Here is a 22427-nt window from a genome sequence, read left to right as displayed (position 1 = left end):
GGTGTTAACCTGTGTGTTGTGTTGTTAACCTGCGTGTTGTGGTGTTAACCTGCGTGTTGTGTTGTGGTGTTAACCTGTGTGTTGTGTTGTTAACCTGCGTGTTGTGGTGTTAACCTGCGTGTTGTGTTGTGGTGTTAACCTGCGTGTTGTGTTGTTAACCTGCGTGTTGTGTTGTGGTGTTAACCTGCGTGTTGTGGTGTTAACCTGCGTGTTGTGGTGTTAACCTGCGTGTTGTGTTGTTAACCTGCGTGTTGTGTTGTGTTGTGGTGTTAACCTGCGTGTTGTGTTGTTAACCTGCGTGTTGTGTTGTGGTGTTAACCTGCGTGTTGTGGTGTTAACCTGCGTGCTGTGTTGTGGTGTTAACCTGCGTGTTGTGTTGTTAACCTGCGTGTTGTGTTGTGTTGTGGTGTTAACCTGCGTGTTGTGGTGTTAACCTGCGTGTTGTGTTGTGTTGTGGTGTTAACCTACGTGTTGTGTTGTGGTGTTAACCTGCGTGTTGTGGTGTTAACCTGCGTGTTGTGGTGTTAACCTGCGTGTTGTGTTGTGTTGTGGTGTTAACCTGCGTGTTGTGGTGTTAACCTGCGTGTTGTGGTGTTAACCTGCGTGTTGTGTTAACCTGCGTGTTGTGTTGTGTTGTGTTGTTAACCTGCGTGTTGTGTTGTTAACCTGCGTGTTGTGTTGTGTTGTGGTGTTAACCTGCGTGTTGTGTTGTGTTGTGGTGTTAACCTGCGTGTTGTGTTGTTAACCTGCGTGTTGTGTTGTGTTGTGGTGTTAACCTGTGTGTTGTGGTGTTAACCTGCGTGTTGTGTTGTGGTGTTAACCTGTGTGTTGTGGTGTTAACCTGCGTGTTGTGGTGTTAACCTGCGTGTTGTGTTGTGGTGTTAACCTGCGTGTTGTGTTGTGGTGTTAACCTGCGTGTTGTGGTGTTAACCTGCGTGTTGTGTTGTGTTGTGTTGTTAACCTGCGTGTTGTGTTGTGGTGTTAACCTGCGTGTTGTGGTGTTAACCTGCGTGTTGTGTTGTGTTGTGTTGTTAACCTGCGTGTTGTGGTGTGTTGTGGTGTTAATCTGCGTGTTGTGTTGTTAACCTGCGTGTTGTGTTGTGTTGTGGTGTTAACCTGCGTGTTGTGTTGTGTTGTGGTGTTAACCTGCGTGTTGTGTTGTGTTGTGGTGTTAACCTGCGTGTTGTGGTGTGTTGTGGTGTTAATCTGCGTGTTGTGTTGTTAACCTGCGTGTTGTGTTGTGTTGTTAACCTGCGTGTTGTGTTGTGTTGTGGTGTTAACATGCGTGTTGTGTTGTGTTGTGGTGTTAACCTGCGTGTTGTGTTGTGTTGTGGTGTTAACCTGCGTGTTGTGTTGTGTTGTGGTGATAACCTGCGTGTTGTGTTGTGGTGTTAACCTGCGTGTTGTGGTGTGTTGTGGTGTTAACCTGCGTGTTGTGTTGTGTTGTGGTGTTAACCTGCGTGTTGTGGTGTTAACCTGCGTGTTGTGTTGTGTTGTGGTGTTAACCTGCGTGTTGTGGTGTTAACCTGCGTGTTGTGTTGTGGTGTTAACCTGCGTGTTGTGGTTTCTCCTCAGGACCTGAATAAGAGACCAGGCCTAGCCCTGCTCTCTAAGATGGGGGAGTCGGTGAAGTACGTGACAGGAGGGTACAAGCTGAGGGGCCGACCCGTGGAGTTTTCTGCTATGGGAGACTACCTGGATATGTTCACACAGAAGCTGGGTACTATCGACAGGATAGCCCAGAGAATCATCAAAGAACAGTCTGGTGGGTAACATAACTGTCTTGTTCATACTTCACTCTGTCGGACTGTCTCTCTGTGCTGGGACTCTCTATCAGACTGTCTCACTGTGCTGGGACTCTCTGTCAGACTGTCTCTCTGTGCTGGGACTCTCTATCAGACTGTCTCTCTGTGCTGGGACTCTCTGTCAGACTGTCTCTCTGTGCTGGGACTCTCTATCAGACTGTCTCTCTGTGCTGGGACTCTCTATCAGACTGTCTCTCTGTGCTGGGACTCTGTCAGACTGTCTCTCTGTGCTGGGACTCTCTATCAGACTGTCTCTCTGTGCTGGGACTCTCTATCAGACTGTCTCTCTGTGCTGGGACTCTCTATCAGACTGTCTCTCTGTGCTGGGACTCTCTATCAGACTGTCTCTCTGTGCTGGGACTCTCTATCAGACTGTCTCTCTGTGCTGGGACTCTCTGTCAGACTGTCTCTCTGTGCTGGGACTCTGTCAGACTGTCTCTCTGTGCTGGGACTCTCTGTCAGACTGTCTCTCTGTGCTGGGACTCTCTATCAGACTGTCTCACTGTGCTGGGACTCTCTGTCAGACTGTCTGTGTGCTGGGACTCTGTCAGACTGTCTCTCTGTGCTGGGACTCTCTATCAGACTGTCTCACTGTGCTGGGACTCTCTGTCAGACTGTCTCTCTGTGCTGGGACTCTCTATCAGACTGTCTCACTGTGCTGGGACTCTCTGTCAGACTGTCTCTGTGCTGGGACTCCCTTTCAGACTTTCTCACTGTGCTGGGACACTGTCAGACTCTGTCTCTCTGTGCTGGGACTCTGTCAGACTGTCTCACTGTGCTAGGACTCTGTCAGACTGTCTCACTGTGCTAGGACTCAGACTGTCTCTTTGTGCTGGGACTCTCTGTCAGACTGTCTCTCTGTGCTGAGACTCTCTGTCAGACTGTCTCACTGTGCTAGGACTCTGTCAGACTGTCTCACTGTGCTAGGACTCAGACTGTCTCTTTGTGCTGGGACTCTCTGTCAGACTGTCTCTCTGTGCTGAGACTCTCTGTCAGACTGTCTCTCTGTGCTGGGACTCTCTGTCAGACTGTCTCTCTGTGCTGGGACTCCGTCAGACTGTCTCTCTGTGCTGAGACTCTCTGTCAGACTGTCTCTCTGTGCTGGGACTCTGTCAGACTGTCTCTCTGTGCTGGGACTCTCTGTCAGACTGTCTCTCTGTGCTGGGACTCTGTCAGACTGTCTCTCTGTGCTGGGACTCTCTGTCAGACTGTCTCTCTGTGCTGGGACTCTCTGTCAGACTGTCTCTCTGTGCTGAGACTCTCTGTCAGACTGTCTCTCTGTGCTGGGACTCTCTGTCAGACTGTCTCTCTGTGCTGAGACTCTCTGTCAGACTGTCTCTCTGTGCTGGGACTCCGTCAGACTGTCTCTCTGTGCTGAGACTCTCTGTCAGACTGTCTCTCTGTGCTGGGACTCTGTCAGACTGTCTCTCTGTGCTGGGACTCTCTGTCAGACTTTCTCACTGTGCTGGGACTCTCTGTCAGACTGTCTCTCTGTGCTGGGACTCTCTGTCAGACTGTCTCTCTGTGCTGGGACTCTGTCAGACTGTCTCTCTGTGCTGGGACTCTGTCAGACTGTCTCTCTGTGCTGGGACTCTGTCAGACTGTCTCTCTGTGCTGGGACTCTGTCAGACTGTCTCTCTGTGCTGGGACTCTCTGTCAGACTGTCTCTCTGTGCTGGGACTCTCTGTCAGACTTTCTCACTGTGCTTGGGACTCCCTTTCAGACTTTCTCACTGTGCTGGGACACTGTCAGACTCTGTCTCTCTGTGCTGAGACTCTCTGTCAGACTGTCTCTCTGTGCTGGGACTCTGTCAGACTGTCTCACTGTGCTAGGACTCTGTCAGACTGTCTCACTGTGTGATCTCGGTCTGCTCTTCCCCTCTCTGTCTCTCTCTCTCTAAAGTACATTTTGGAGCCGAAGGATTATGGTCCATTCTACACCTGCTGGGTTTTGACTCTGCGTCCCTTACTCCTCCCCTCCGTGTGTGTGTGTGTGTGTGTGTGTGTGTGTGTGTGTGTGTGTGTGTGTGTGTGTGTGTGTAGAGTACCTAGCAGAGCTGAAGGAGTACGGTCCAGTCTACACCACCTGGGCGGCGTCGGAGGCGGAGCTACAGGGGCCTCTGGAGGGCGTGGCCAGCTGCATGGCTAACTGCTCCATCGCCCTGGACGAACTCACCCAGGATATGAGCGGAGACTTCCTGCCCGTGCTCCGAGAATACGTCCTCTATATCGAGTCCATGAAGGTACAGTAGAAAAAGTCCTCTATATCGAGTCCATGAAGGTAAGTCTAGGAGTACCACAGTGCTAGATTTCTCTTAACTCAGTGGGTGGGTGTGTGGGTATGTGTGTGGGGGGGGGGGGATGGGTGTGTGCGGCTGTGGGTGTGTGTGGGGATGTGTGTGTGCGGGGGTGGATGTGTGTGGGTGGGTGGGGGGGGAGTGTGGGTGTGTGTGGGGATGTGTGTGGGTGTGAGCGGCTGTGTGGGTGTGTGTGGGGATGTGTGTGTGGCAATCAGAGTTTGTATTAAGACTTTTTAAAGAAACATATCCCCTGACACATTCACAGCCTTGTCCAACCCCATGTCTCCCATTTCACCCTGACCTCTGACCTCCAACACGTTCCTTAGTTCCAACCCCATGTCTCCCATTTGACCCTGACCTCTGACCTCCAACACGTTCCTTAGTTCCAACCCCATGTCTCCCATTTGACCTTGACCTCTGACCTCCAACACGTTCCTTAGTTCCAACCCCATGTCTCCCATTTGACCCTGACCTCTGACCTCCAACACGTTCCTTAGTTCCAACCCCATGTCTCCCATTTGACCCTGACCTCTGACCTCCAACACGTTCCTTAGTTCCAACCCCATGTCTCCCACTTGACCCTGACCTCTGACCTCTTTCCTTAGTTCCAACCCCATGTCTCCCATTTGACCCTGACCTCTGACCTCCAACACGTTCCTTAGTTCCAACCCCATGTATCCCACTTGACCCTGACCTCTGACCTCGTTCCTTAGTTCCAACCCCATGTCTCCCATTTGACCCTGACCTCTGACCTCGTTCCTTAGTTCCAACCCCATGTCTCCCATTTGACCTCTGACCTCTTACCTCCAACACGTTCCTTAGTTCTAACCACAGCCAGGGACTTTCTCTACATATGACTCTAGTTCCACCCAACCCAGTGTTGTTTCAGTCACACCACTCTGCTAACTAACTAACCCAGTCATATTTCCTTCACGTCACTCTAACTAACTAACTAACCCATTGTTGTCTCAGTCACATCTCTCTACTAACTAACCCAGTCTTGTTTGTCACATCTCTCTACTAACTACCCCAGTCTTGTTTGTTACATCTCTCTACTAACTAACCCAGTCTTGTTTGTTACATCTCTCTACTAACTAACCCAGTCTTGTTTGTTACGTCTCTATACTAACTAACCCAGTCTTGTTTGTTACATCTCTCTACTAACTAACCCAGTCTTGTTTGTTACATCTCTCTACTAACTAACCCAGTCTTGTTTGTTACATCTCTATACTAACTAACCCAGTCTTGTTTGTTACATCTCTCTACTAACTAACCCAGTCTTGTTTGTTACATCATTGAAACACTTCAGCGAGCAGGCCTTTCTAATCGACCTGGCCGGGGTATCCTGGAAGGATATTGACCTCATCCCGTCAGTAGAGGATTCCTGGATATTTTTTAAAAATGCCTTCCTAACCATCTTAAATAAACATGCCCCATTCAAGAAATTTAGAACCAGGAACAGATATAGCCCTTGGTTCTCCCCAGACCTGACTGCCCTTAACCAACACAAAAACATCCTGTGGCGTTCTGCATTAGCATCGAACAGCCCCCGTGATATGCAGCTGTTCAGGGAAGCTAGAAACCATTATACACAGGCAGTTAGAAAAGCCAAGGCTAGCTTTTTCAAGCAGAAATTTGCTTCCTGCAACACTAACTCAAAAAAGTTCTGGGACACTGTAAAGTCCATGGAGAATAAGAACACCTCCTCCCAGCTGCCCACTGCACTGAAGATAGGAAACACTGTCACCACTGATAAATCCACCATAATTGAAAATTTCAATAAGCATTTTTCTACTGCTGGCCATGCTTTCCACCTGGCTACTCCTACCCCTGTCAACAGCACTGCACCCCCAACAGCAACTCGCCCAAGCCTTCCCCATTTCTCCTTCTCCCAAATCCATTCAGCTGATGTTCTGAAAGAGCTGCAAAATCTGAACCCCTACAAATCAGCCGGGCTAGACAATCTGGACCCTTTCTTTCTAAAATTATCTGCCGAAATTGTTGCCACCCCTATTACTAGCCTGTTCAACCTCTCTTTCGTGTCGTCTGAGATTCCCAAAGATTGGAAAGCAGCTGCGGTCATCCCCCTCTTCAAAGGGGGGGACACTCTTGACCCAAACTGCTACAGACCTATATCTATCCTACCATGCCTTTCTAAGGTCTTCGAAAGCCAAGTCAACAAACAGATTACCGACCATTTTGAATCTCTCTGCTATGCAATCTGGTTTCAGAGCTGGTCATGGGTGCACCTCAGCCACGCTCAAGGTCCTAAACGATATCTTAACCGCCATCGATAAGAAACATTACTGTGCAGCCGTATTCATTGATCTGGCCAAGGCTTTCGACTCTGTCAATCACCACATCCTCATCGGCAGACTCAACAGCCTTGGTTTCTCAAATGATTGCCTCGCCTGGTTCACCAACTACTTCTCTGATAGAGTTCAGTGTGTCAAATCGGAGGGTCTGTTGTTGGGACCTCTGGCAGTCTCTATGGGGGTGCCACAGGGTTCAATTCTTGGACCGACTCTCTTCTCTGTATACATCAATGAGGTCGCTCTTGCTGCTGGTGAGTCTCTGATCCACCTCTACGCAGACGACACCATTCTGTATACTTCCGGCCCTTCTTTGGACACTGTGTTAACAACCCTCCAGGCAAGCTTCAATGCCATACAACTCTCCTTCCGTGGCCTCCAATTGCTCTTAAATACAAGTAAAACTAAATGCATGCTCTTCAACCGATCGCTACCTGCACCTACCCGCCTGTCCAACATCACTACTCTGGACGGCTCTGACTTAGAATACGTGGACAACTACAAATACTTAGGTGTCTGGTTAGACTGTAAACTCTCCTTCCAGACCCATATCAAACATCTCCAATCCAAAGTTAAATCTAGAATTGGCTTCCTATTTCGCAACAAAGCATCCTTCACTCATGCTGCCAAACATACCCTTGTAAAACTGACCATCCTACCAATCCTCGACTTTGGCGATGTAATTTACAAAATAGCCTCCAATACCCTACTCAACAAATTGGATGCAGTCTATCACAGTGCAATCCGTTTTGTCACCAAAGCCCCATATACTACCCACCATTGCGACCTGTACGCTCTCGTTGGCTGGCCCTCGCTTCATACTCGTCGCCAAACCCACTGGCTCCATGTCATCTACAAGACCCTGCTAGGTAAAGTCCCCCCTTATCTCAGCTCGCTGGTCACCATAGCATCTCCCACCTGTAGCACACGCTCCAGCAGGTATATCTCTCTAGTCACCCCCAAAACCAATTCTTTCTTTGGCCGCCTCTCTTTCCAGTTCTCTGCTGCCAATGACTGGAACGAACTACAAAAATCTCTGAAACTGGAAACACTTATCTCCCTCACTAGCTTTAAGCACCAACTGTCAGAGCAGCTCACAGATTACTGCACCTGTACATAGCCCAGCTATAATTTAGCCCTATCAACTACCTCTTTCCCAACTGTATTTAATTTATTTATTTATTTTGCTCCTTTGCACCCCATTATTTTTATTTCTACTTTGCACATTCTTCCATTGCAAAACTACCATTCCAGTGTTTTACTTGCTATATTGTATTTACCTTGCCACCAAGGGCTTTTTTGCCTTTACCTCCCTTCTCACCTCATTTGCTCACATTGTATATATAATTGTTTATACTGTATTATTGACTGTATGTTTGTTTTACTCCATGTGTAACTCTGTGTCGTTGTATCTGTCGAACTGCTTTGCTTTATCTTGGCCAGGTCGCAATTGTAAATGAGAACTTGTTCTCAACTTGCCTACCTGGTTAAATAAAGGTAAAATAAAAAATCAAAAAAAACCCAGTCTTGTTTCAGTCACATCTCTCTACTAACTAACCCAGTCTTGTTTCAGTCACATCTCTCTACTAACTAACCCAGTCTTGTTTCAGTCACATCTCTCTACTAACTAACCCAGTCTTGTTTCAGTCACATCTCTCTACTAACTAACTAACTAACCCAGTCTGGTTTCTAACCCAGTCTTGTTTCAGTCACATCTCTCTACTAACTAACCCAGTCTTGTTTCAGTCACATCTCTCTACTAACTAACCCAGTCTGGTTACAGTCACATCTCTCTACTAACTAACCCAGTCTTGTTTCAGTCACATCTCTCTACTAACTAACCCAGTCTTGTTTCAGTCACATCTCTCTACTAACTAACCCAGTCTTGTTTCAGTCACATCTCTCTACTAACTAACTAACCCAGTCTGGTTTCTAACCCAGTCTTGTTTCAGTCACATCTCTCTACTAACTAACCCAGTCTTGTTTCAGTCACATCTCTCTACTAACTAACCCAGTCTGGTTTCAGTCACATCTCTCTACTAACTAACCCAGTCTTGTTTCAGTCACATCTCTCTACTAACTAACCCAGTCTTGTTTCAGTCACATCTCTCTACTAACTAACCCAGTCTTGTTTCAGTCACATCTCTCTACTAACTAACCCAGTCTTGTTTCAGTCACATCTCTCTACTAACTAACCCAGTCTGGTTTCAGTCACATCTCTCTACTAACTAACCCAGTCTTGTTTCAGTCATATCTCTCTACTAACTAACCCAGTCTTGTTTCAGTCACATCTCTCTACTAACTAACCCAGTCTGGTTTCAGTCACATCTCTCTACTAACTAACCCAGTCTGGTTTCAGTCACATCTCTCTACTAACTAATCCAGTCTGGTTTCAGTCACATCTCTCTACTAACTAACCCAGTCTTGTTTCAGTCACATCTCTCTACTAACTAACCCAGTCTTGTTTCTACAAGAGGAGTTGAGTTGAAGAATTAGTTTTCCCTCCACCTTTAAAAACAGATATTAAACTATGATTTGAATAAGAAGTGTGGATTGTAATGATGAACAGTATGAATGTGAGAGTGGGATAGATGTAACATCTGGTGTCTTTCTGCTCTGCCAGGCTGTTCTGAAGAAGAGGGACAACGTCCAGGCAGAATATGAGGCCAAACTGGAAGCTGCTGCACTCCGGAAAGAAGAGAGACCAACAGCCAAGGTTAGTCTAGTCAACACTCAACGGGCTTTTGCCAAAAGTAGTGCACTATATAGGGAAATAGGGGGCCATTTTGAGATCCATAGGAGCCTACAGCAATGTTTCTAAACCAGTTACTCAAACACAGACGCGCTTAAACTTAGACAGCTTAGTTTAATAGCAGGTCATAAAACGAATAAGTACACGTTTTTCTGTGTCTGGTTGGATGAATCAGTTTTCCTCATACCTACAGTAGCTATGAAGAATGTGACATTCCTGAGCAGGCAAGCAACAAGTGTAGTTGACAGTGGTACAGTGGTAATGATCCAGTGCTAATTCTGTACTAAGTCAATGCTAATGCTAATGATCTAGGCTTGCACTAAATCAATGCTAATGATCGAGGCTTGCACTAAGTCAATGCTAATGCTAATGATCTAGGCTTGCACTAAGTCAATGCTAATGATCTAGGCTTGCACTAAGTCAATGCTAATGCTAATGATCTAGGCTTGCACTAAATCAGAGGCTAATGCTAATGATTGAGGCTTGCACTAAGTCAATGCTAATGCTAATGATCGAGGCTTGCACTAAGTCAGTGCTAATGCTAATGATCTAGGCTTGCACTAAGTCAATGCTAATGCTAATGATCTAGGCTTTTCCCCAACCATTCCTTTAGCCCTTTTTAGCGTAGTGCTATGCCCATTGAAGCAGACTCCAAGCAGAGCCACATGCCCATAAAGCCTTGCTTCGAGCGCTACGGTATGTGTCCCTAGCAGTTTACCCATAGTGCCTTGCTTCGAGTGCTGCGGTATGTGTCCCTAGCAGTTTACCCATAGTGCCTTGCTTCGAGCGCTGTGGTATGTGTCCCTAGCAGTTTACCCATAGTGCCTTGCTTCGAGTGCTGTGTCCCTAGCAGTTTACCCATACTCCCATGCATATTTCTGTTAGTTCTGTTCCCTGTCCTCTCTACAGCAGGTGCTTAGTTCTGTTCCCTGTCCCCTCTCTACAGCAGGTGCCTAGTTATGTCCCCTCTCTACAACAGGTGCTTAGTTCTGTCCCCTGTCCCCTCTCTACAGCAGGTGCTTAGTTCTGTCCCCTCTCTACAGCAGGTGCTTAGTTCTGTCCCCTTTCTACAACAGGTGCTTAGTTCTGTCCCCTGTCCTCTCTACAGCAGGTGCTTAGTTCTGTCCCCTCTCTACAGCAGGTACTTAGTTCTGTCCCCTGTCCTCTCTACAGCAGGTACTTAGTTCTGTCCCCTGTCCCCTCTCTACAGCAGGTGCTTAGTTATGTCCCCTCTCTACAGCAGGTGCTTAGTTCTGTCCCCTCTCTACAACAGGTGCTTAGTTCTGTCCCCTGTCCTCTCTACAGCAGGTGCTTAGTTCTGTCCCCTCTCTACAGAAGGTACTTAGTTCTGTCCCCTGTCCCCTCTCTACAGCAGGTACTTAGTTATGTCCCCTCTACTGCAGGTGCTTAGTTCTGTCCCCTCTCTACAACAGGTGCTTAGTTCTGTCCCCTCTCTACAACAGGTGCCTACAGACGTGGAGAAGTGCCAGGACAGAGTGGAGTGTTTTAACGCTGACCTGAAGTCAGACTGGGACCAGTGGCAGAACAACAAGACACAAGACTTCAGACAGTTACTCACTGGCATGGCAGACCACAACATCCAGTACTATGAGAAGGTAACAGCAGGAGACTACAACAGACTACTGGCTCATGTTATCATATGTCCATTTAATACAGGTGGTAGTACAGGGTGCAAAGGGAAGCGTTTCTTATTGATCCAATGTATTTTCAGTAATATCATCAAAATCAATTCATCATATTAGGTTATTAGGCTCGTTACGTCGTTTTTACCTGTCTATCATTAAAAAAATGTTTTTATTAAGTATAACTAATTTTCCTAAAACATAATTTGATAACGATACTGTTGCTGCTTCCTGTTTGGGTGTCAAAGCACTTTTTTTTAATGTTCAAATTCATAATCAATATGTTGAAATAAGTTCTATGTCTTGGTCTTCGACATACAGCATCACAAACACGTGTCGCACTTGGGATGACTTATACTGTATTTAGCTAAATTAGTACCTGAGAAACATCAACATTTACCAAGTGGACACTCCTAAACCGGTATTGAATAGCTTGTTCTACTGTAATCAATAGTGTGCGCAAATTAATCCCCCACGGTTAAATACAAAATATATTGACATTGTATAGAAAGCATTGAATATTATAGTAAATCTAGAAATTGGACTGGCACCAATGTACCATTTGCTCTAAAAGACAAAACACAAGGAACTAACTAACTAAACTATATGACATATACCTGTTGATACCACTGCTGGCTTGCTTCTGAAGCTAAGTAGGGTTGGTCCTGGTCAGTCCCTGGATGGGAGACCAGATGCTGCTGGAAGTGGTGTTGGAGGGCCAGTAGGAGGCACTCTTTCCTCTGGTCTAAAAAATATCCCAATGCCCCAGGGCAGTGATTGGGGACACTGCCCTGTGTTGGGTGCCGTCTTTCGAATGGGACGTTAAATGGGTGTTCTGACTCTCTGAGTTCATTAAAGATCCCATGACACTTATCGGAAGAGTTGGGGTGTTAGCCCCGGTGTCCTGACTCTCTGTGGTCATTAAAGATCCCATGGCACTTATCGTAAGACTAGGGGTGTTAACCCCGGTGTCCTGGCTAAATTCCCAATCTGGCCATCAAACCATCACGGTCACCTAATAATCCCCAGTTTACAATTGGCTCATTCATCTCCCTCCTCTCCCCTGTAACTATTCCCCAGGTTGTTTCTGTAAATGAGATGTTCTCAGTCAAATTACCTGGTAAAATAACAGATAAATAAAATAAAAATAGATGATAAGATGTAGTAGCTCCGTGTTTATGGTAGATGACCCATTTGAGAATGAAACGCAACACTTTGCCAAAGCACAGCCCCCACACCGCTAGAGGGATATCTTCAACCACCAACTTACCATCCTGAGACAAGGCCGAGTATAGCCCACAAAGATCTCCCCCACGGCACAACCCAAGGGGAGGCGCCAACCTGGACAGAAAGATCACGTCAGTGACTCAACCCACTCAGGTGACGCACCCCTTCCAGGGACGGCATGGAAGAGCACCAGTAAGCCAGTGACTCAGCCCCCGTAATAGGGTTAGAGGCAGAGAATCCCTGTGGAAAGAGCAGCAGAGACAGTAAGGGCGGTTCGTTGCTCCAGTGCCTTTCGGTTCACCTTCACACTCCTGGGCCAGACTACACTCAATCATATGACCTACTGAAGAGATGAGTCTTCAATAAAGACGTAACCTTTCTAGCGTCAACATTCCGCTGAAAAGGCAGCGCGCGAAACGCAAAATTAATTTTGGGAAATATGTAACCTTCAGACATTAACAAGTCCAATACAGCAAATGAAAGATAAACATCTTGTTAATCTACCCATCGTGTCTGATTTAAAAAAAAATGCTTTACAGCGAAAGCACCACATATGATTATGTTAGGCCACTGCCAAGTCGAAAAAACACAGCCATTTTTCCAGCCGAAGATAGGAGTCACAAAAAGCAGAAATATAGATAAAATTAATCATTAACCTTTGATGATCTTCATCAGATGACACTCATAGGACATCATGTTACACAATACATGTCTGTTTTGTTCGATAATGTGCATATTTATATCCAAAAATCTCAGTTTACATTGGCACCTTACGTGCATTAATGTTTTGATTTCAAAACATCCGGTGATTTTGCAGAAATACTCATAATAAACATTGATTAAAGATACAAGTGTTATTCACAGAATTAAAGATAGACTTCTCCTTAATGCAACCGCTGTGTCAGATTTTTTAAAAAAAAGCATAATCTGAGAACGGCGCTCAGAACCCAAAACACCCAGAGGAATATCCTCCATTTTGGAGTCAACAGAGTTAGAAACAACACCAGAAATATTCACTTACCTTTGATGATCTTCATCAGAAGGCATTCCCAGGATTCCCAGTTTGACAATAAATGACTGATTTGTTCCATAAAGTTCCATAAAGTCTGTCATTTATGTCCAAAAAGCCACTTGTTGTTAGCGTGTTCAGCCCAGTAATCCATCTTCATGATGCACAGGCACTTCATCCAGACAAACCTCTAAAAGTTCCATTACAGTCCTTCAGAAACATGTCAAACGATGTATGGAATCAATCTTTAGGATGTTTTTAACATAAAACATCAATAATGTTCCAACCAGAGAATTCCTTCAGAAAAGTTCTGGAACTCTGTCGGAGCGCGCGTCATGAGACCAAGGCTCTCTGCCAGACCACTGACTCAAAGAGGTCTCATGAGCCCCTCCTTTATAGTAGAATCTTCACTCAAGTTTCTAAAGACGGTTGACATCTAGTGGAAGCCGTAGGAAGTGCAACTTGATCCATATCTCAATGTGTATTCAGTAGGCCAAGCTTTGAAAAACTACAAACCTCAATGTCCCACTTTCTGTTTGGATTTCTTCTCAGGTTTTTGCCTGCCATATGAATTCTGTTATACTCACAGACATCATTCAAACAGTTTTAGAAACTTCAGACTGTTTTCTATCCAATAGTAATAATAATATGCATATATTATCATCTGGGACAGAGTAGGAGGCAGTTCACTCTGGGCACGCTATTCATCCAAAAGTGAAAATGCTGCCCCCTATCCCAAAAAGGTTAATCAAGTAACTGTAATTAACGAGGAAGTCGGGGCACCTAGGAAAATATTCAGATTTCTAATGTAAGTTATACTTTTCCTAATATAACTTTTCAGATATTTTAATATTTGATCAATTAGTCTTCTGATTAATAAGTAGTTTAATCACGTAATAATAATTACAGAGTTATTTGATAAATAGGTCTTCAGTTTTAATGATGCCAAAGACACGACAGTCTCTACGAGGCTGAACGTTCTCCATCCCTACTAGTGTTTCAGTGCAGCAGGCTGAACGTTCTCCGTCCCTACGAGGTTGAACGTTCTCCGTCCCTACGAGGCTGAACGTTCTCCGTCCCTACGAGGCTGAACGTTCTCCGTCCCTACGAGGCTGAACGTTCTCCGTCCCTACGAGGCTGAACGTTCTCCGTCCCTACGAGGCTGAACGTTCTCCGTCCCTACGAGGCTGAACGTTCTCCGTCCCTACGAGGCTGAACGTTCTCCGTCCCTACGAGGCTGAACGTTCTCCGTCCCTACGAGGCTGAACGTTCTCCATCCCTACTAGTGTTTCAGGTCAGCTGAACCTGGTTGAATAAATAAAGGAAAAACAAACAGTAACATATTCTAACTAGATGTATTAAAGCCCTTTGGTGACTTGTGACATTGAAACTAACAGGGCCTGGGCCAACAGGAAGTAGGAATGGTCTGTAGAGGAACTAAGGATGACTTTAGAAACCTTTTCATCTCATGTCTTTTGATGCATTCAGTGTCATTCTGGTGCCTACTGTCTGTGTGTTTCAGTGTCATTCTGGTGCCTACTGTCTGTGTGTTTCAGTGTCATTCTGGTGCCTACTGTCTGTGTGTTTCAGTGTCATTCTGGTGCCTACTGTCTGTGTGTTTCAGTGTCATTCTGGTGCCTACTGTCTGTGTGTTTCAGTGTCATTCTGGTGCCTACTGTCTGTGTGTTTCAGTGTCATTCTGGTGCCTACTGTCTGTGTGTTTCAGTGTCATTCTGGTGCCTACTGTCTGTGTGTTTCAGTGTGTTAACACGGCCATCTCTCTGTGTGTTTCAGTGTGTTAACACGACCATCTCTCTGTGTGTTTCAGTGTGTTAACACGACCATCTCTCTGTGTGTTTCAGTGTGTTAACACGGCCATCTCTCTGTGTGTTTCAGTGTGTTAACACGGCCATCTCTCTGTGTGTTTCAGTGTGTTAACATGACCATCTCTCTGTGTGTTAACACGACCATCTCTCTGTGTGTTTCAGTGTGTTAACACGACCATCTCTCTGTGTGTTTCAGTGTGTTAACACGACCATCTCTCTGTGTGTTAACACGACCATCTCTCTGTGTGTTAACACGACCATCTCTCTGTGTGTTTCAGTGTGTTAACACGACCATCTCTCTGTGTGTTAACACGACCATCTCTCTGTGTGTTAACACGACCATCTCTCTGTGTGTTTCAGTGTGTTAACACGACCATCTCTCTGTGTGTTTCAGTGTGTTAACACGACCATCTCTCTGTGTGTTTCAGTGTGTTAACACGACCATCTCTCTGTGTGTTTCAGTGTGTTAACATGACCATCTCTCTGTGTGTTAACACGACCATCTCTCTGTGTGTTTCAGTGTGTTAACACGACCATCTCTCTGTGTGTTTCAGTGTGTTAACACGACCATCTCTCTGTGTGTTAACACGACCATCTCTCTGTGTGTTAACACGACCATCTCTCTGTGTGTTAACACGACCATCTCTCTGTGTGTTTCAGTGTGTTAACACGACCATCTCTCTGTGTGTTTCAGTGTGTTAACACGACCATCTCTCTGTGTGTTTCAGTGTGTTAACACGGCCATCTCTCTGTGTGTTTCAGTGTGTTAACACGACCATCTCTCTGTGTGTTTCAGTGTGTTAACATGACCATCTCTCTGTGTGTTAACACGACCATCTCTCTGTGTGTTTCAGTGTGTTAACACGACCATCTCTCTGTGTGTTTCAGTGTGTTAACACGACCATCTCTCTGTGTGTTTCAGTGTGTTAACACGACCATCTCTCTGTGTGTTAACACGACCATCTCTCTGTGTGTTTCAGTGTGTTAACACGACCATCTCTCTGTGTGTTTCAGTGTGTTAACACGACCATTTCTCTGTGTGTTTCAGTGTGTTAACACGACCATCTCTCTGTGTGTTTCAGTGTGTTAACACGGCCATCTCTCTGTGTGTTTCAGTGTGTTAACACGACCATTTCTCTGTGCGTTTCAGTGCCTTGCAGCGTGGGAGTCTGTCATTCCAGTATTACAGGACAAGCAACCACAGGAGACAGAAACAGAGGAAGACTGACACGGCCAGCTCCCCTTTGGAGCACATTGGAAAGTGGACATAACATCTCAAACACTTCTCTACCCGAGTTTCCAGTGTCACACACAGACACAGATACTCTCGACGGGAGATGACCAAGGAAATGGGCTTTTGGGTCTACAGACTGAAGTCCTCTTTAGTTTTGGTGTTTCTATATGTGAAACCCAGTCAGTCGGAACGTCCCTTCCTGCCTGCTGGGCATTGTCTCACGTCAGGTAGCGCAACGGCCACCTGCACTCATCTGTCTGATAACTTGCGAACACTCATGGGATAGCTAAAAAGAAGTTTGGCCACAATATGCTGTGCTAACATTCGGGATGTTACAAAGGTGACATCGTCTACTAAAAGCCTCTACATCATCTGAAAGAGTCCGAGTTAATCTGACCAGAAATATCACCCTGGAGTCAGATTTAATCTGACCAGAAATATCACCCTGGAGTCAGATTTAATCTGACCAAAAATATCACCCTGGAGTCAGATTTAATCTGACCAGAAATATCACCCTGGAGTCAGATTTAATCTGACCAAAAATATCACCCTGGAGTCAGATTTAATCTGACCAGAAATATCACCTTGGAGTCAGATTTAATCTGACCAGAAATATCACCTTGGAGTCAGATTTAATCTGACCAGAAATATCACCCTGGAGTCAGATTTAATCTGACCAGAAATATCACCCTGGAGTCAGGTTTAATCTGACCAGAAATATCACCCTGAAGTCAGGTTTAATCTGACCAGAAATATCACCCTGGAGTCAGGTTTAATCTGACCAGAAAATATCACCCTGAAGCTAATAAATCTTCACTACCTAATTCTACATCTAACGAAGGTGTTATGTGGTTGGAAGAATCAGTATTTATGAAATTCGTAATGTACACTAAAATTAGCTAGCTAACGCATCAGCTACAGTAGCTAGTGTCTGCTTGCTGGCTGTACCAGTCTCAAATCAATCCATAATGAAAGGCAGGGATGCTAACAATGCGAGTTCACACACACTCAATGCTGAATAATCCTAGTAAATTCTAGCTAATGCACAAACGAGTTGTCATGATATCTTGTTCTGCTGTGATTTAGTGTGCCGAGTTCTACAGCACAGCTGAATGTAGCAAGGCACATTGCCAGCTGTCAGAGTCAGAAACCTGCTGATTTCTGAGAACTTTGGTGCCTTACAAGCTGGCAAACTATCTACCGAATGGCCATTCAAACAAGCCCTGCACTCCACTGCTAACTGGAGTTTACTCAAGTGATTGTGTTTCCGTAGTATCCCGTGTGTCATAGCTACAGAGAGAGAGTTATTTTCAGAATTAGGAACTAGAATTAGGCAGAAGAGCAAAATGTAGATTATTAGAGATGTGTTCCACGTCCTACGTGACAGATCGGTTGAGGGATGAGCCCCCCTCTCTCGTAGGAGGGACGCTATCTGACGTGAGACAATGGCCTGCTGGGAAGAGCCATGGAGCAGAGTGGATGGTTCTCTCTCTCTACCTCTCTCTCTCTCTCTCTACCTCTCTCACTCTCTCTCTCTCTCACTCTCTCTCCCTCTACTCTCTCTCACTCACTCTCTCTCCCTCTACTCTCTCTAGTCTCTCTCTACCTCTCTCTCTCACTCTCTCTCTCACTCTCTCTCTCCCTCTACTCTCTCTCTACTCTCTCTCTCTCTCTCTCTCCCTCTACTCTCTCTCTCACTCTCTCTCAATCTCCCTCTACTCTCTCTAGTCTCTCTCTACTCTCTCTACTCTCTCTCTCTACTCTCTCTACCTCTCTCTCTCCCTCTACTCTCTCTCTACCTCTCTCTCTCACTCTCTCCCTCTACTCTCTCTCTACCTCTCTCTCTCACTCTCTCCCTCTACTCTCTCTCTCACTCACTCTCTCTCCCTCTACTCTCTCTAGTCTCTCTCTACCTCTCTCTCTCACTCTCTCCCTCTACTCTCTCTCTCACTCTCTCTCAATCTCCCTCTACTCTCTCTAGTCTCTCTCTACTCTCTCTCTACTCTCTCTACTCTCTCTCTCTCTCTACTCTCTCTACCTCTCTCCCTCCCTCTACTCTCTCTCTACCTCTCTCTCTCACTCTCTCCCTCTACTCTCTCTCTACCTCTACTCTCTCTCTCTCTCACTCTCTCTCCCTCTACTCTCTCTCTCTCTCTCTCTTTCCCTCTACTCTCTCTCTCACTCACTCTCTCTCTCTCTCTACCTCTCTCTCTCTCACTCTCTCCCTCTACTCTCTCTCTCACTCACTCTCTCTCAATCTCCCTCTACTCTCTCTAGTCTCTCTCTACTCTCTCTCTACTGTCTCTCTCTACTCTCTCTCTACTCTCTCTCTACCTCTCTCTCTCACTCTCTCTCCCTCTACTCTCTCTCTCACTCACTCTCTCTCTACTCTCTCTACTCTCTCTCTACTCTCTCTCTACTCTCTCTCTACCTCTCTCTCACTCTCTCCCTCTACTCTCTCTCTACCTCTCTCTCTCACTCTCTCCCTCTACTCTCTCTCTCACTCACTCTCTCTCCCTCTACTCTCTCTAGTCTCTCTCTACCTCTCTCTCTCACTCTCTCCCTCTACTCTCTCTCTCACTCACTCTCTCAATCTCCCTCTACTCTCTCTAGTCTCTCTCTACTCTCTCTCTACTCTCTCTACTCTCTCTCTCTCTCTACTCTCTCTACCTCTCTCTCTCCCTCTACTCTCTCTCTACCTCTCTCTCTCACTCTCTCCCTCTACTCTCTCTCTACCTCTCTCTCTCACTCTCTCCCTCTACTCTCTCTCCCTCTACTCTCTCTCTCTCTCACTCTCTCTCCCTCTACTCTCTCTCTCACTCTCTCTCTCACTCTCTCTCTCTCAATCTCCCTCTACTCTCTAGTCTCTCTCTACTCTCTCTCTACTGTCTCTCCCTACTCTCTCTCTACTCTCTCTCTACCTCTCTCTCTCACTCTCTCTCCCTCTACTCTCTCTCTCACTCACTCTCTCTCTACTCTCTCTACTCTCTCTCTACTGTCTCTCTCTACTCTCTCTCTACTCTCTCTCTACTCTCTCTACCTCTCTCTCTCACTCTCTCTCCCTCTACTCTCTCTCTCACTCACTCTCTCTCTCTCTCTACCTCTCTCTCTCACTCTCTCTCCCTCTACTCTCTCTCTCACTCACTCTCTCTCAATCTCCCTCTACTCTCTCTAGTCTCTCTCTAGTCTCTCTCTACTCTCTCTACTCTCTCTCTACTGTCTCTCTCTACTCTCTCTACCTCTCTCTCTCTCTCTCTCTCTCTCTCCCTCTACTCTCTCTACTCTCTCTCTACTCTGTCTCTCTCTCTACCCTCTCTCACTCCCCCTCTACTCTCTTTACTCTCTCTACTCTGTCTCTCTCTCTCTCTACTCTCTCTCTACTCTGTCTCTCTCTCTCTCTCTACTCTCTCTGTACTCTCTCTACTCTTTCTTCTCTCTCTACTCTCTCTCTCTCTACCCTCTCTCACTCCCCCTCTACTCTGACTACTCTCTCTCTACTCTGTCTGTCTGGAAGCCCTGTTCTGTACCTTGTTGCACACCAAAATAGCCTGGGTTGTATTCACTAGAAACCAAACAGAAGAAAACAGACTACCTGAACTTGTCCAAAAAGGAAACTATTTTTTGTTGCTGAACGCTTTCCGTGTGTTTAACGTTTTGCTACGTTGTGCACTAATGAACATGACCCTGATACCGTAGACAGGCTGTCCTATAGAAGCGTTCTGTCCCACCGACCAGCCAAAGGATTAGCGAATGTAGAGACCAAACTAATATTAGGGTGTCCAAAACACCCTTTGGGGATGAAGTTTCACTTTCTTATGTTTTATAACACATTTTACAGAGACAAATACGATTATTTATGTTCTGACTCGTTCAGTGGGGTTTTCTTTAACATATCCTTAACATTATATCAGAAAGTAGGATTTTTTTTGTAACCTAACATCTGATGATAACCACCTGGCTCTGTTGACGTTGCAGTGCACGTTTCTCCTAACAACTTTTGAGGATTTTACATTTTGTTGTCGTCGTCTTCAAAGTTGTTTCCGCGTGTGACACAAAAAAAAAAAAACAGCCAAATTTGACACGAACTGAATTAAAATGTAAAAGGCTTGAAAATAAATAGCTCGATATACGCTCAGTGCTCTGTACACATTTCACAGAGAAACGCTTTGGGTTTTTTTTTGTGAGAAAGCTTTGAAAAAGAACAGGATTTTTTTAATGAATATGAAAATACTATGTCATATCTCAAAATTGATATTTATGTTACATCTAGATTGTTTTATGTCCTGTCGGAGTTGAGAAGAGAGATGAAGAGTTCAATGGGAAAGGGATCCTGCCACTTTAGCTGATTCTATTTTACAGATTTTTCTACACAATTAACATATTATTACCGATTGGTCAAAATATGTGTTTTTGATTGGACACCCTATAAATATGCACAGTGTTTATTTTCTGTTAGAAGGTTGTAGTCTGTTGGTTGGTTGCCAATTATCTTTTTGTAAACAATGCAGGTGTTTGATGGTCTTCGATGCCCAAAGCCCTTGAAGAGTCCAGCATCTTCATCATGTTTTTTATCATGTTGTTGTTGAAGCACTAACAGAACCAGCCGTGCAGGAGAGTAGAGCAGCAATCCTCTGGCCGAAGAGGAAACCTACCTAACATACTGTCTAACGTTTCCTGGTTGGTGTTCTGACTCCCACACCTATTCACTAGGAACCAAACGTAAGCAAACAGGCTGCTCACACAGGATTTGATTCTGGGGTGCCAAGATTACACCACACCATACCAGACTCTTCCTCCTGTGCCCAATAGCCTGGGGATGAGGTCAAAGGTTAACTGGTATGAATCCATGTTAGCGTCTCAAATACCCCTCCTATCTAGTGTGCTACTGTTGACCAGGATTCTGGTAGTGCAATATATATAGGAAATAGGATGCAATTTGGGACGCAGACATGTAGTGCCAAATCGTGTTGGACTGCCTCTTCCTCCCCTATCCACTGTCATGTAACACAGTGTGGTTGTTGACATGGATTTGATGATATCTCTGTTCACTACTCAGCTATCTGCAGCTGGGACATTACACAAAACCGGTACGATTTTTTTTTAAACCAAAATAAATACTTATTTCTGAGCACCTCACAACATTAAGGACATATTGAACCTCTTCAGAAAACATATTTTTCCATCTCAGGCAAGAAAAGCCCTGTTATTGTCAGCCATTTTCTTCTGATATGGACACGATTTGTCCTTTTATGGACACTGTGAAAGTTGTCTGGATGTGATTATAACATACACTTGTAATAAAATTAATATTTCACATGTCAACAGGTCATCTTACTGAACAGGTCAATAGGTCATCTTACTGAACAGGTCAATAGGTCATCTTACTGAACAGGTCAATAGGTCATCTTACTGAACAGGTCAATAGGTCATCTTACTGAACAGGTCAATAGGTCATCTTACTGAACAGGTCAATAGGTCACCTTACTGAACAGGTCAACACAACACAGGTCATTTTACTCATCAGGTCATCTAGCTGAACAGGTCATCTTACTGAACAGGTCATTTTACTGAACAGGTCAACAGGTCATCTTACTGAACAGGTCAACAGGTCATCTTACTGAACAGGTCATCTTACTGAACAGGTCATCTTACTGAACAGGTCAACGGGTCATTTTCCTGAACAGGTCATTTTCCTGAACAGGTCCTCTAACTCAACAGGTGATCTATCTCAACAGGTCATCTATCTCAAGAGGTCATCTATCTCAAGAGATCATCTATCTCAAGAGGTCATCTATCTCAACAAGTCATCTTCCTGAACAGGTCCTCTAACTCAACAGGTCATCTATCTCAAGAGGTCATTTTACTCAACAGGTCATTTTACTCAACAGGTCATTTTACTCACAGGTCATTTTACTCACAGGTCATTTTACTCAACAGGTCATTTTACTCAACAGGTCATCTATCTCAAGAGGTAATTTTACTCAACAGGTTATTTTACTCAACAGGTCATTTTACTCAACAGGTCATTTTACTCAACAGGTCATTTTACTCAACAGGTCATTTTACTCACAGGTCATTTTACTCACAGGTCATTTTACTCAACAGGTCATTTTACTCAACAGGTCATCTATCTCAACAGGTCATTTTACTCAACAGGTCATTTTACTCAACAGGTCATTTTACTCAAAAGGTCATTTTACTCAAAAGGTCATCTTACTCAACAGGTCATCTTACTCAACAGGTCATCTTACTCAACAGGTCATCTTACTCAACAGGTCATCTTACTCAACAGGTCATTTTACTCAACAGGTCATTTTACT

General features: G+C 45.2%; 1 protein-coding gene across 1 annotated transcript in view; it reads left to right on the top strand.

Moving 5' to 3' along the window:
• Positions 1-21429, top strand: part of LOC110523069 (sorting nexin-30) — a 56873-nt gene extending 35444 nt beyond the window's left edge. The window contains exons 5-9 of the mRNA XM_090233574.1: positions 1576-1765; positions 3848-4047; positions 9040-9132; positions 10632-10784; positions 16024-21429. Of these exons, the coding sequence (XP_090089700.1) occupies positions 1576-1765; positions 3848-4047; positions 9040-9132; positions 10632-10784; positions 16024-16101 (714 nt within the window). The 3' untranslated portion in view covers positions 16102-21429. The remainder of the gene's footprint in view (positions 1-1575; positions 1766-3847; positions 4048-9039; positions 9133-10631; positions 10785-16023) is intronic.
• The last annotated feature ends 998 nt before the right edge of the window (positions 21430-22427 follow it).

This window comes from Oncorhynchus mykiss, chromosome 5, assembly GCF_057628025.1.
Source record: "Oncorhynchus mykiss isolate SJ-2025 chromosome 5, ASM5762802v1, whole genome shotgun sequence".
Taxonomy (NCBI): Eukaryota; Metazoa; Chordata; class Actinopteri; order Salmoniformes; family Salmonidae; genus Oncorhynchus; species Oncorhynchus mykiss.
Note: the sequence above shows the minus strand (reverse complement) of the source record. Positions and strands in the feature narration are given on the sequence as shown.